This window comes from Ascaphus truei, chromosome 4 (assembly GCF_040206685.1).
Source record: "Ascaphus truei isolate aAscTru1 chromosome 4, aAscTru1.hap1, whole genome shotgun sequence".
NCBI classification, from domain to species: domain Eukaryota; kingdom Metazoa; phylum Chordata; class Amphibia; order Anura; family Ascaphidae; genus Ascaphus; species Ascaphus truei.
Genome location: NC_134486.1, coordinates 402,065,318 through 402,077,335, shown reverse-complemented (window position 1 = coordinate 402,077,335; position 12,018 = coordinate 402,065,318). Strand labels below are relative to the sequence as shown.

The 12,018-nt window shown below is 50.1% G+C and overlaps 1 protein-coding gene across 2 annotated transcripts in view; it reads left to right on the top strand.

Moving 5' to 3' along the window:
• The window catches only part of ELP3 (elongator acetyltransferase complex subunit 3), a 188,122-nt gene that overhangs the window by 66,637 nt on the left and 109,467 nt on the right, over window positions 1-12,018 (top strand). For both annotated transcript variants that reach the window (XM_075598659.1, XM_075598657.1), the window contains exon 8: window positions 7,264-7,425. In XM_075598659.1, coding sequence (XP_075454774.1) covers window positions 7,264-7,425 — 162 coding nt within the window. The remainder of the gene's footprint in view (window positions 1-7,263; window positions 7,426-12,018) is intronic.

Below are 12,018 nucleotides of genomic sequence, written 5' to 3'. Positions count from 1 at the left end.
TACATATCTCCATACTTCTCTGAGTTATTTGAAGCTTCTGAATTATGTTTTCATGTAGGGTCCCAAGTTTCACATTCATAATTGTTTCTTCCAAACACGCTCCACCTTACAGTCATTCTCCTATTGATTTAATTCCGAAGGTGCCCATTAATTCAAACTTGCTGGTGATGATAGACCAAGTTTTCTAGTTCAAAATAAATGGAATAGATCTGTGTAGAATTGACACAATTATTGAACATCACTTTTGGTCTTGCTGAGTTTCATATGGAGGATTGTTTCTTCGGTGATTCCTCAGATTTTTTTTTTGATGGGCGTCTTCTGAAATTGTGGCATAGATAACAATGTCTGCAAATTGTAGTTGACTCAAATATTCATCGTTGATTTATGACACTGTGAAAGGTTGAGTCCCAGCCTTTATTTAAAGAAGTAGCAGCATCAGACCCTGAGAAGAATGAAAGAGGCTTTTGCTGTTCTCTGAACCTTCTTTTTATTAGGGATTTCACATCCTTTCACTGAAGTTCCACAGACATCCTCATATCACATAACAGCAATAAGGAGTGCAGAAAGAGACAACCTTATATCACATAGCAGCAACAAGGAGTGCAGCAGGCCCCAGGGAAAGAAACTCCCTCCCTTTTATTACTGGCTAATTAGGACACAACCATATGAAGTAAACCACACAGGGGAGTTGTCTCCCCAAAACTTACACAATTTGCAAACATAATACACTTCACACAACATACAATTTTCTATAGCAAGCCCCAAAACAGTACCTTTTACAAACATCCCATGCATGTCTTTACTCTGCAAAATAAATGACATTCAGTATCACTTACTTTAATTCCCCCCCCTCCATACCATGGTATAATCCACCCTGAATGGTATGCAGGAAGGAAACGCCCTTTTCCTTTTTAACAGAGACTGCCCATGGCTGTGTAACATCAAACTGTGTTTAACTCCAACCAGACCTGTATTGTACTGACTGACCTCCAGACACCACATTAAAGGTTAGTAAAGTTTCAGATAAAGGAAACAAAAAAAAGATCGCTGGGCCCAGCAAAAAAAGACAGAATCAGAATGAATGAAAGAAAGAAAGTGGTGCACTTGATGCCAGAAAGCAAACATGCATTTAACTTCTACAAAAGTACAAGCAGCCCTGTCACAGATACTTTTTATTTCTTCAACAATTCAATGTCTTCAACAATAGTGTCTCTCTGTCGCACACCCTTGCTGATCCTTATCTTGCTTGTATCTTCTTCCCCAGTTTCTTTGAACATATTGGTTGTAATTCCATCTTCCTTGGGGACCTTTCCATTCTTCATGGATTGTATTGCCTTCGCTGCAACGTGTGGAAGGATGCATTGTACATTATTGGTGATTTCTTCTCGCTCTTCATCTGCTTGATTATTCCCTTTGCTACAGTATCTGTGTTCCTGTATAATGTCTTGTACACATCTTAAACTGTCTTTATGATAAGTGCCTAGTCTTTTATGGTTGATCCGTTGTCTTGTGCGATTATTTCTGTAATCTTCATTAGTCTTCTTCACCATATTGCAGTTCCATTTTGTTGCATCCTAAGTTTGAGGACAGTCATGCAAAACTCTGTATATTCAATTTTTTTTCTTGAATCTTGGGATTGCTTCATTTTTTTTGTCCTTTCCTCATTAACTGCTTTGTTTCATCTGATATTTTCTTTATAATTGTTTGTTAAAGTTATTCCCATACACCATAGGCAAGCTGAAGCAGTTTATTTTAGCTGTAGTTGAATTTCTTTGCCAGTATTCCCGAGGTTCTTGATATTTTAGTTTTTATCTTTTAAATCGGTTTTCTTTACATCTTCACTGTCATGTACAGCACACCTGTGAGCACGTGACCTGCATACAGGACAAGGGTTAATACACGGCTCTCTCGCTGGCCCACTATTCACCTCCCCAACCCCCCCCCCCCCGTGCTCCTTGCTTTCCCCTCCACGTGCTCCTCGCTTTCCCCTCCCCGTGCTCCTCACTTTCCCCTCCCCGTGCTCCTCGCTTTCCCCTCCCCGTGCTCCTCGCTTTCCCCTCCCCGTGCTCCTCGCTTTCCCCTCCCCGTGCTCCTCGCTTTCCCCTCCCCGTGCTCCTCGCTTTCCCCTCCCCGTGCTCCTCGCTTTCCCCTCCCCGTGCTCCTCGTTTTCCCCTCTCCGTGCTCCTCGCTTTCCCCTCCCCGTGCTCCTCGCTTTCCCCTCCCCGTGCTCCTCGCTTTCCCCTCCCCGTGCTCCTCGCTTTCCCCTCCCCGTGCTCCTCGCTTTCCCCTCCCCGTGCTCCTCGCTTTCCCCTCCCCGTGCTCCTCGCTTTCCCCTCCCCGTGCTCCTCGCTTTCCCCTCCCCGTGCTCCTCGCTTTCCCCTCCCCGTGCTCCTCGCTTTCCCCTCCCCGTGCTCCTCGCTTTCCCCTCTCCGTGCTCCTCGCTTTCCCCTCTCCGTGCTCCTCCCTTTCCCCTCTCCGTGCTCCTCCCTTTCCCCTCCCCGTGCTCCTCGCTTTCCCCTCCCCGTGCTCCTCGCTTTCCCCTCCCCGTGCTCCTCGCTTTCCCCTCCCCGTGCTCCTCGCTTTCCCCTCCCCGTGCTCCTCGCTTTCCCCTCCCCGTGCTCCTCGCTTTCCCCTCCCCGTGCTCCTCGCTTTCCCCTCCCCGTGCTCCTCGCTTTCCCCTCCCCGTGCTCCTCGCTTTCCCCTCCCCGTGCTCCTCGCTTTCCCCTCCCCGTGCTCCTCGCTTTCCCCTCCCCGTGCTCCTCGCTTTCCCCTCCCCGTGCTCCTCGCTTCCCCTCCCCGTGCTCCTCGCTTCCCCTCCCCGTGCTCCTCGCTTCCCCTCCCCGTGCTCCTCGCTTCCCCTCCCCGTGCTCCTCGCTTCCCCTCCCCGTGCTCCTCGCTTTCCCCTCCCCGTGCTCCTCGCTTTCCCCTCTCCGTGCTCCTCGCTTTCCCCTCTCCGTGCTCCTCGCTTTCCCCTCTCCGTGCTCCTCGCTTTCCCCTCTCCGTGCTCCTCGCTTTCCCCTCTCCGTGCTCCTCGCTTTCCCCTCTCCGTGCTCCTCGCTTTCCCCTCTCCGTGCTCCTCCCTTTCCCCTCTCCGTGCTCCTCGCTTTCCCCTCCCCGTGCTCCTCGCTTTCCCCTCCCCGTGCTCCTCGCTTTCCCCTCCCCGTGCTCCTCGCTTTCCCCTCCCCGTGCTCCTCGCTTTCCCCTCCCCGTGCTCCTCGCTTTCCCCTCCCCGTGCTCCTCGCTTTCCCCTCCCCGTGCTCTTTGCTTTCCCCTCCCCGTGCTCCTCGCTTTCCCCTCCCCGTGCTCCTCGCTTTCCCCTCCCCGTGCTCCTCGCTTTCCCCTCCCCGTGCTCCTCGCTTTCCCCTCCCCGTGCTCCTCGCTTTCCCCTCCCCGTGCTCCTCGCTTTCCCCTCTCCGTGCTCCTCGCTTTCCCCTCTCCGTGCTCCTCGCTTTCCCCTCTCCGTGCTCCTCGCTTTCCCCTCTCCGTGCTCCTCGCTTTCCCCTCCCCGTGCTCCTCGCTTTCCCCTCCCCCGTGCTCCTCGCTTTCCCCTCCCCCCTGCTCCTCGCTTTCCCCTCCCCCCTGCTCCTCGCTTTCCCCTCCCCCCTGCTCCTCGCTTTCCCCTCCCCCCTGCTCCTCGCTTTCCCCTCCCCCCTGCTCCTCGCTTTCCCCTCCCCCCTGCTCCACGCTTTCCCCTCCCCCCTGCTCCTCGCTTTCCCCTCCCCGTGCTCCTCATTTCCCCTCCCCGTGCTCCTCGCTTTCCCCTTCCCCCTGCTCCTCGCTTTCCCCTTCCCCCTGCTCCTCGCTTTCCCCTTCCCCCTGCTCCTCGCTTTCCCCTTCCCCCTGCTCCTCGCTTTCCCCTTCCCTCTGCTCCTCGCTTTCCCCTTCCCCCTGCTCCTCGCTTTCCCCTTCCCCCTGCTCCTCGCTTTCCCCTTCCCCCTGCTCCTCGCTTTCCCCTTCCCCTCCCCGTGCTCCTCGCTTCCCCTCCCCGTGCTCCTCGCTTCCCCTCCCCGTGCTCCTCGCTTCCCCTCCCCGTGCTCCTCGCTTTCCCCTCCCCGTGCTCCTCGCTTTCCCCTCCCCGTGCTCCTCGCTTTCCCCTCTCCGTGCTCCTCGCTTTCCCCTCTCCGTGCTCCTCGCTTTCCCCTCTCCGTGCTCCTCGCTTTCCCCTCTACGTGCTCCTCGCTTTCCCCTCTACGTGCTCCTCGCTTTCCCCTCCCCGTGCTCCTCGCTTTCCCCTCTCCGTGCTCCTCGCTTTCCCCTCTCCGTGCTCCTCGCTTTCCCCTCTCCGTGCTCCTCGCTTTCCCCTCTACGTGCTCCTCGCTTTCCCCTCTACGTGCTCCTCGCTTTCCCCTCTACGTGCTCCTCGCTTTCCCCTCCCCGTGCTCCTCGCTTTCCCCTCCCCGTGCTCCTCGCTTTCCCCTCCCCGTGCTCCTCGCTTTCCCCTCCCCGTGCTCCTCGCTTTCCCCTTCCCCCTGCTCCTCGCTTTCCCCTTCCCCCTGCTCCTCGCTTTCCCCTTCCCCCTGCTCCTCGCTTTCCCCTTCCCTCTGCTCCTCGCTTTCCCCTTCCCCCTGCTCCTCGCTTTCCCCTTCCCCCTGCTCCTCGCTTTCCCCTTCCCCCTGCTCCTCGCTTTCCCCTTCCCCCTGCTCCTCGCTTTCCCCTTCCCCCTGCTCCTCGCTTTCCCCTTCCCCCTGCTCCTCGCTTTCCCCTTCCCCCTGCTCCTCGCTTTCCCCTTCCCCCTGCTCCTCGCTTTCCCCTTCCCCCTGCTCCTCGCTTTCCCCTTCCCCCTGCTCCTCGCTTTCCCCTTCCCCCTGCTCCTCGTGCTCCTCGCTTTCCCCTTCCCCCTGCTCCTCGTGCTCCTCGCTTTCCCCTTCCCCCTGCTCCTCGTGCTCCTCGCTTTCCCCTTCCCCCTGCTCCTCGTGCTCCTCGCTTTCCCCTTCCCCCTGCTCCTCGTGCTCCTCGCTTTCCCCTTCCCCCTGCTCCTCGTGCTCCTCGCTTTCCCCTTCCCCCTGCTCCTCGTGCTCCTCGCTTTCCCCTTCCCCCTGCTCCTCGTGCTCCTCGCTTTCCCCTTCCCCCTGCTCCTCGTGCTCCTCGCTTTCCCCTTCCCCCTGCTCCTCGTGCTCCTCGCTTTCCCCTTCCCCCTGCTCCTCGTGCTCCTCGCTTTCCCCTTCCCCCTGCTCCTCGTGCTCCTCGCTTTCCCCTTCCCCCTGCTCCTCGTGCTCCTCGCTTTCCCCTTCCCCCTGCTCCTCGTGCTCCTCGCTTTCCCCTTCCCCCTGCTCCTCGTGCTCCTCGCTTTCCCTTTCCCCTCCCCCTGCTCCTCGCTTTCCCTTTCCCCTCCCCCTGCTCCTCGCTTTCCCCTTCCCCCTGCTCCTCGCTTTCCCCTTCCCCCTGCTCCTCGCTTTCCCCTTCCCCCTGCTCCTCGCTTTCCCCTTCCCCCTGCTCCTCGCTTTCCCCTTCCCCCTGCTCCTCGCTTTCCCCTTCCCCCTGCTCCTCGCTTTCCCCTTCCCCCTGCTCCTCGCTTTCCCCTTCCCCCTGCTCCTCGCTTTCCCCTTCCCCCTGCTCCTCGCTTTCCCCTTCCCCCTGCTCCTCGCTTTCCCCTTCCCCCTGCTCCTCGCTTTCCCCTTCCCCCTGCTCCTCGCTTTCCCCTTCCCCCTGCTCCTCGCTTTCCCCTTCCCCCTGCTCCTCGCTTTCCCCTTCCCCCTTCCCCCTGCTCCTCGTGCTCCTCGCTTTCCCCTGCTCCTCGTGCTCCTCGTGCTCCTCGTGCTCCTCGCTTTCCCCTGCTCCTCGTGCTCCTCGTGCTCCTCGCTTTCCCCTGCTCCTCGTGCTCCTCGCTTTCCCCTCCCCCCTCCTCGTGCTCGCCGCTTTCCCCCTGTGCTTCCCTGTCCCTGTGAGGGCAGAAACGTTTATGTTTGTATGGACTTCTAAGTACACTTTTTTCTGCTACTTATCTACGTGATGCTGCATTTTTTTTTAACTTGTCACAGGTACAGTTCTGGGTGATTGTACTTATTTATTAATTAACCCATTGTGTGCGCACCACAAAACATCCCGATGATTTACTATGTGGAGGTGTGCCTATTATTTTCACGTTTGTGCGTATTTCTTTATACATGCACGCGGCACACACACTGGAACTTTGATTTTTGTGGTGGTCAGAATTGAGAGTGTACATACATCTGCAACATTTTAATCAACACTCGTATTGGTCATTATATCCTTGGCTTTTCTTGATCTGTTCTTAATCATGACAAACGTCTCTCCAGGTATTGTAAGCTTCACTCAAAATTAGTAGGGTTTCCACACATTGCACTCCTTAAAAGAGATTTGCTGGTGTAGAGCATGATGGTTTTGTAGTCTACAAGTTAAGATGCAGAACTTTATTCTTAATATATATTTTTTACCACTACAAGGTAACTGCTGTTTTCCAATTACTTGTGGAGACATATCCATGGAATACTATTGAATCCTATGGAAACTGGAAAGTTCCGGAATGGGACGTTTGGCTGTAGCCAAAATCGCACCGGTGCTCCCTACACCGGCATTTGTGAACGCAGCCGCACTTCCCAGGCGCCGCTGGCATTTGAGAGTGTGCGCCCAACCATGACACATTTTCATATTTCCTGCAGGAAATAATTTAAAAAAAAGTGTCCTGACTGGGCGCACACACATGGGCGCGCTCAAGAATGCCGGCGGAGTGGCGACTGCTGGGGAGATCTGTGGCTGTGCCCTGCCGATGGCGGTAAGCAGATCAGAGGTGAGTTGCTCTGGAGGCGGAGCGCCGGTGGCGATTTGGTCACGGCCAAAGGTCCTAGACCGGTAACGTTCTGAGTTTAAATATCCTGTAGTAGAAGCACTCGGGACAGTGAAGTTTACTTGGCCACGGGTACACGGCCAGCGATATCCCCACGCAAAGGGGAATCTGCAAAATCCATATAACATAAGAAATGGAGGTACCCCAGTGGTCTCAATACAAAAATGCAATTTATTCATTAAAAATGTATCTTTTTTTAATGAATAAATTGCTTTGTTTTTGTATTGAGACCACTGGGAGAATCTTCATCTTTTATGTTGTGTTCTGAATAACTGGATTTGTTGTGTTAACACCAAGAACCAGGATTCTGGCTAAATCTGTATCTTACAGTTGTCTGCTTCATGTGTGCATTAAAGCTCCATAGTCACGAATTTCATCCTGGATGAACTCTTGTCGGTTCATTAAAAGGCTCTTGTTGTAACTGTGATTGTAAAGTGTCCCTTATGTTTTTCCTCCAGATATTCTGAACAAAGCAACACAAAGTGTGTGGGAATCACCATTGAAACGAGACCGGATTATTGCCTGAAGCGGCATTTAAGTGACATGTTGTCATACGGCTGCACTAGGCTGGAAATTGGTGTGCAGAGCGTCTATGAAGATGTAGCTAGAGATACAAATAGGTAAGTACGTGAGCACGAGAAACTCTCATTTACTGTATAAGGAGCCAACATATTGTAGTGTCGTACATGTATATATAAAACCATTTTGTCATTCAGACAATAACTGAAGAGGTTAGAATGTGCAAACGTTTTGTTGCCAATATAGTGCATCATACCTTCTATATTAACAAGCCAAGTGTCTTGTTTCTAATGTAGTTCTGAGTTCAGGTATTTGTAATAACAGAAATGTAATAGACATGGGGACTGGTAATGCAGATGAGGATCATTAATAAAAAGTTTTATTATAAATGCAGTATTCTGTAATGTAAAGGTTATGCCTCTGATTGCTAGTAGTCACAAAAACCCAGGGAAGAACCATGCTCTTTTGCCAACCCTCCCATCTATCACCTGAACTGCCTCTTTGTATAATAATGTTGTGTATCTTACTACGAACCACTTTAAACTTGGGCTGCTTATTTTACATTTTCAAGTAACATGGACCTCTTGATGGAGTCTGCCATCTTTTTTTCTAATGGTAAACAAGTGGAAGGGGATTACAAAGCAGCAATTATTGGTGGTGGTTAAGTGACATTTTTTAATTAAGCCATGGAAGAGTGGTGGGTAACGAGGTTCAAGTACCACATTCTGCTCATAGTGAATCTGTGGCTTTTTCCTTCATTACTTTCCATGCTATATTGTGCATAGACACATTCCCTGCCCCGATGAGCTTACAATCTATGTTTTTGGTGCCTGAGGCACAAGGAGGTAAAGGGACTTGCCCAAGGAGCTGACACTAGTAATGGCACAAGGTTACCTTGATTCAAACTCTTTCTCCCTGTATATTCTCTGTAGTGGCAATATATAGCCAGTAACTACAGCATGCATTGCTACCTACTACCCTTAAACAGGAATTGAAAGGTTAACAAAGGATATGATTGATTCCACACACTTTAACACTGAGTGGTATTAACCTGCCCCAACCACCTGACCAATCAGATTGATCACAAGCCTTTTCTACATCTATGTAGCCTTGTCATTTATTTTATAATTTAAGACCGGCTATTTACACCAGCGCAGGCAATAAAACATTGAAATCGCATCTGAGAGCACACATGCAGCTCTGTTCAATTTTAATTGTTTTTAAGTTTATTTAGGACCTGTACCTATTTTATTTATACTTTATTCAAAGTTATTTTTTGCCCTTCTCGGGGGTATACTTGGAGTGCAGCTACAGGGGAACACTTTTCGGTAACAGATGGTGGTCTTGGTAGAGTGTCAAAGACTGAAGAGTAGGCGTGGGTTAGTCTTGTGAGAGTTGATTAGTGACGAAAAGTAGGTTTGTTTAGCCTGGGAGAGGGCAGAATTGAAACAGCATACGAAGAATTTGTAGTGAAGCAAGGCTGCGAGATTATGAGATTTCCTCTAGATGCGCTCAGTGGAACGAGTGCAGGAGTGGAGCATGACTGCGTGACACTTTAGCCAGGGTCTGGGGTTAGAAGGGCGAGAACAGCAGGTAAAAGAGGGACATGTACAGTAGATCGACAGAGCCAGATAGGGCAGAGTTGTAGTTCAGGTTGTCAGCGTGTATCGGAGCAGAGAGATGAGAGGGAGGCGCGCGACGAGGAATCAAGAGCCAGTAGATTAATAGAGTGCAGGTCTCTGCAGAAATGAGGGAGAAAATGTAGATGATGGGCAACGAGAGGAAAGGGTGAAATGGAGAAATCCGAGCGAGGCATTCTTTGTGTGAAAACCAGGTCCAGTTAGTGGCCATTCTTGTGGGTGCTGGGTCCATTGGTGCATGGGAGCAGCCAGAAATGTTGCTTAAAAAGATTTTGTTTCTTTACTGATTTATTGCTTATAGCATTAAACACAAAGTACTGTGCTTTAAAATGTGTTTGCAGTTTAATGGGTGCACTGCAAGTTCTTAAGCAGCATCGAAGTAAACCATTTCTCTTGTATGAGCGTAGTCCCAGTTTTGTGCAAGCTAAGTGCTGGTGTTTTAAGAAACCTCTTTGGTACAGGAAAGAGGTAATCATTATAATTACGCTGTTTAACTGCCCCATCATTTTAGTTTCATTACACCTTTATCTTAGAAATTATATTATACGGTGAGCATTAAATTTTATTTGCACATAAGATACATTTCCAGCATACAGTAGATTGTAAAGGCCTATTGAATGTTGAATTCAGTCTGGCCTCCTGCACTATCCAACTGAATATACCAAAATGTCAAAATAAATGATAAATTATACGAAGAACTTTTTGGAAAACATGTTTTGCTGACATTGTCTTTACGGTAGCATCAAATTAATGAAGGTTTCAAGAAGCTGCTTGCAAGCGACTGAATTCCAAGTGAGTGGGAAGATATCACCAAAAACAAAGGATAATCAATAAATCTTTTTACCTGAAAGGGTGGTAATTCCCTCTTTCCTTGACCTCTGTTAAATTTCTGTACATCCTTGGCAGACTTGTGTGAGTCACCGGTAGTTGCATTTTGCTTCTGCATTGGATGTGGGAATAACACTTCAGTTCATCTTCTTGGATGAAAAGTGGACAATTACATGTATTCAATCACTAAAAACATGAACTCCGATGTGTGAATTCTTCGGGCAGCCGTTTCTCTCTTAATGTTACTTGTATACATCTTAGAAATACAACACACTGTGTGTGGTTATTGTTGGCATGAAAAATAGAAAAGATGTGAAAATAGAAGCTTAAACGGACGCCCTGAATGGGGGTTACTCCCGCAGCTGCGATAGTGCAGATTGGGGCGCTTTCGCGCTTAAAAACTCCCATTAATGTCGATAGACGTTTCTGAGCAATTGTGCCCAGATTGGCATTATCGCCGTTTCATTGCACATCTCATACTTATTTGACTAGAGAGTGGGCACTAGAGGTAAAACGGGGGAAGGGAGTCGGCTCAGAGATGCACTAGTAAGCAGTAATGAAAGAAGGAAGTAACAAAGGAAGCAATGGTGTCTCATCCGCTTTCTACAAGCAGGCTGCACAGTAACCTTGGGCTCTTGTGATGTCACCTAAACATGCTCGTCAACTGTCCTTTCACAAAGTGTAGGGTATGGGTGATATATGTTGAAGAGATACGAGTGGGACATCCTTTTGTTTCTCCTTGCTCCATGAGTATTGACCTGGCTTTGAAAGACAAATAGGGATCCAAAATAAAGTAGAACACAGAACCCCAGCAAGCTCTTTTTGGGAACCCCTGAGCCCCCACAAAATATATATATATATATATATATATGCAGTGTTCGACAAACCTATACATTTGCTCGCCCCGGGCGAGTGGATTTAACATCGTGGCGAGCTCCTATTGGTCCAAGCAGCACACGTTTGGTACTAGGTGGCGAGTAGATTTTTTTGTTCGGCGAGTAGATTTTTTGGTGATTTGTCGACCACTGTATATATGTATATATGTATATGTGTCAAAATGGAGTGCTATTGAGCGTGGCATATGTATACAACAGACGACAGAGAAGCACAATGCTACATCCAACATGACAGAAATACACAGTAAAATACTTATATATTCGGGGGGCTTCCGGTGACGTCACACGGAATGGTCGGGTAGGTGAGGAGCTCCTCAGACCCGCAAGCATAAAACCCTTATAACTCACCTTTCCTGCCAATTTGGAACACCTGATTCAGTCCCACCGAGTGCCTAACCAAGGCTATGTCGAAACAGTACAAGGCGACGGCACAGGGAGTTAAGAAGTACTTTTCCCCGTCTCGGAGCCCTTCTGTTGCCGACATGGAGTCTCAAAATGGCACCGGACCACGAGGCGCAGCGGGGCAATCGGGAAGAAAGGCTCAACAGAAGGCAAACGGGCTGCCCTCCACAGAAACTCCTCTGACAAGGGAGCACTTGGAAGACTTGCTATCAACCATGTCAGCAAAGCTACATTCCGCTTTCCAGGCTGCCGCAAACGATAATCGGACAAGAAATTGCGGGACTTGCTGAGAGGACAACGACTCTCGAGAACAAATTGGATGAGACCCATCACAGACAGACGGAGGCTGAAGAGGAGATAAGTCGTCTACGGGAGGAAATTACCTTACTGAAGGAAGGAATGGAGGATCAGGAAAACAGAGAGAGGCGCCAGAATATCCGGGTGAGAAATGTTCCTGAGACGATCCTTCAAGAACACCTACGCGCCTACCTAACAGACTTATTCAATGATATATGCGGCGTCCTGACCGAAAGATCTAGAAATAGATCGGGCACACCGAGCATTGGGGCCCAAGTCGATTGATCCTAGCAGGAGAAGAGACACCATAATAAAATTACATAGCTACTCGGTCAAGGACAAAATTATAACGGCATGCCGAGACAAAGATAAGACCCTGTTCAGGAATGAACCTCTCCAAATATATAACGATTTAGCCAAAGCTACGATCAACCGTAGAAGAGAACTAAAGCCACTTACCAACTTGCTCCGGGAAAAAGGCATCAAGTACTGATGGGGCTTTCCTTTTAAGCTTGTGGTGCTTAGAAATGGGAAATTCCTAACCCTCAAGTACCTGGAAGATATGGCTCCCTATGCCCAAGCTTTGGGTCTGACGCCCCCACCATCATGGACCCCTGCCCGCTCACCGCGA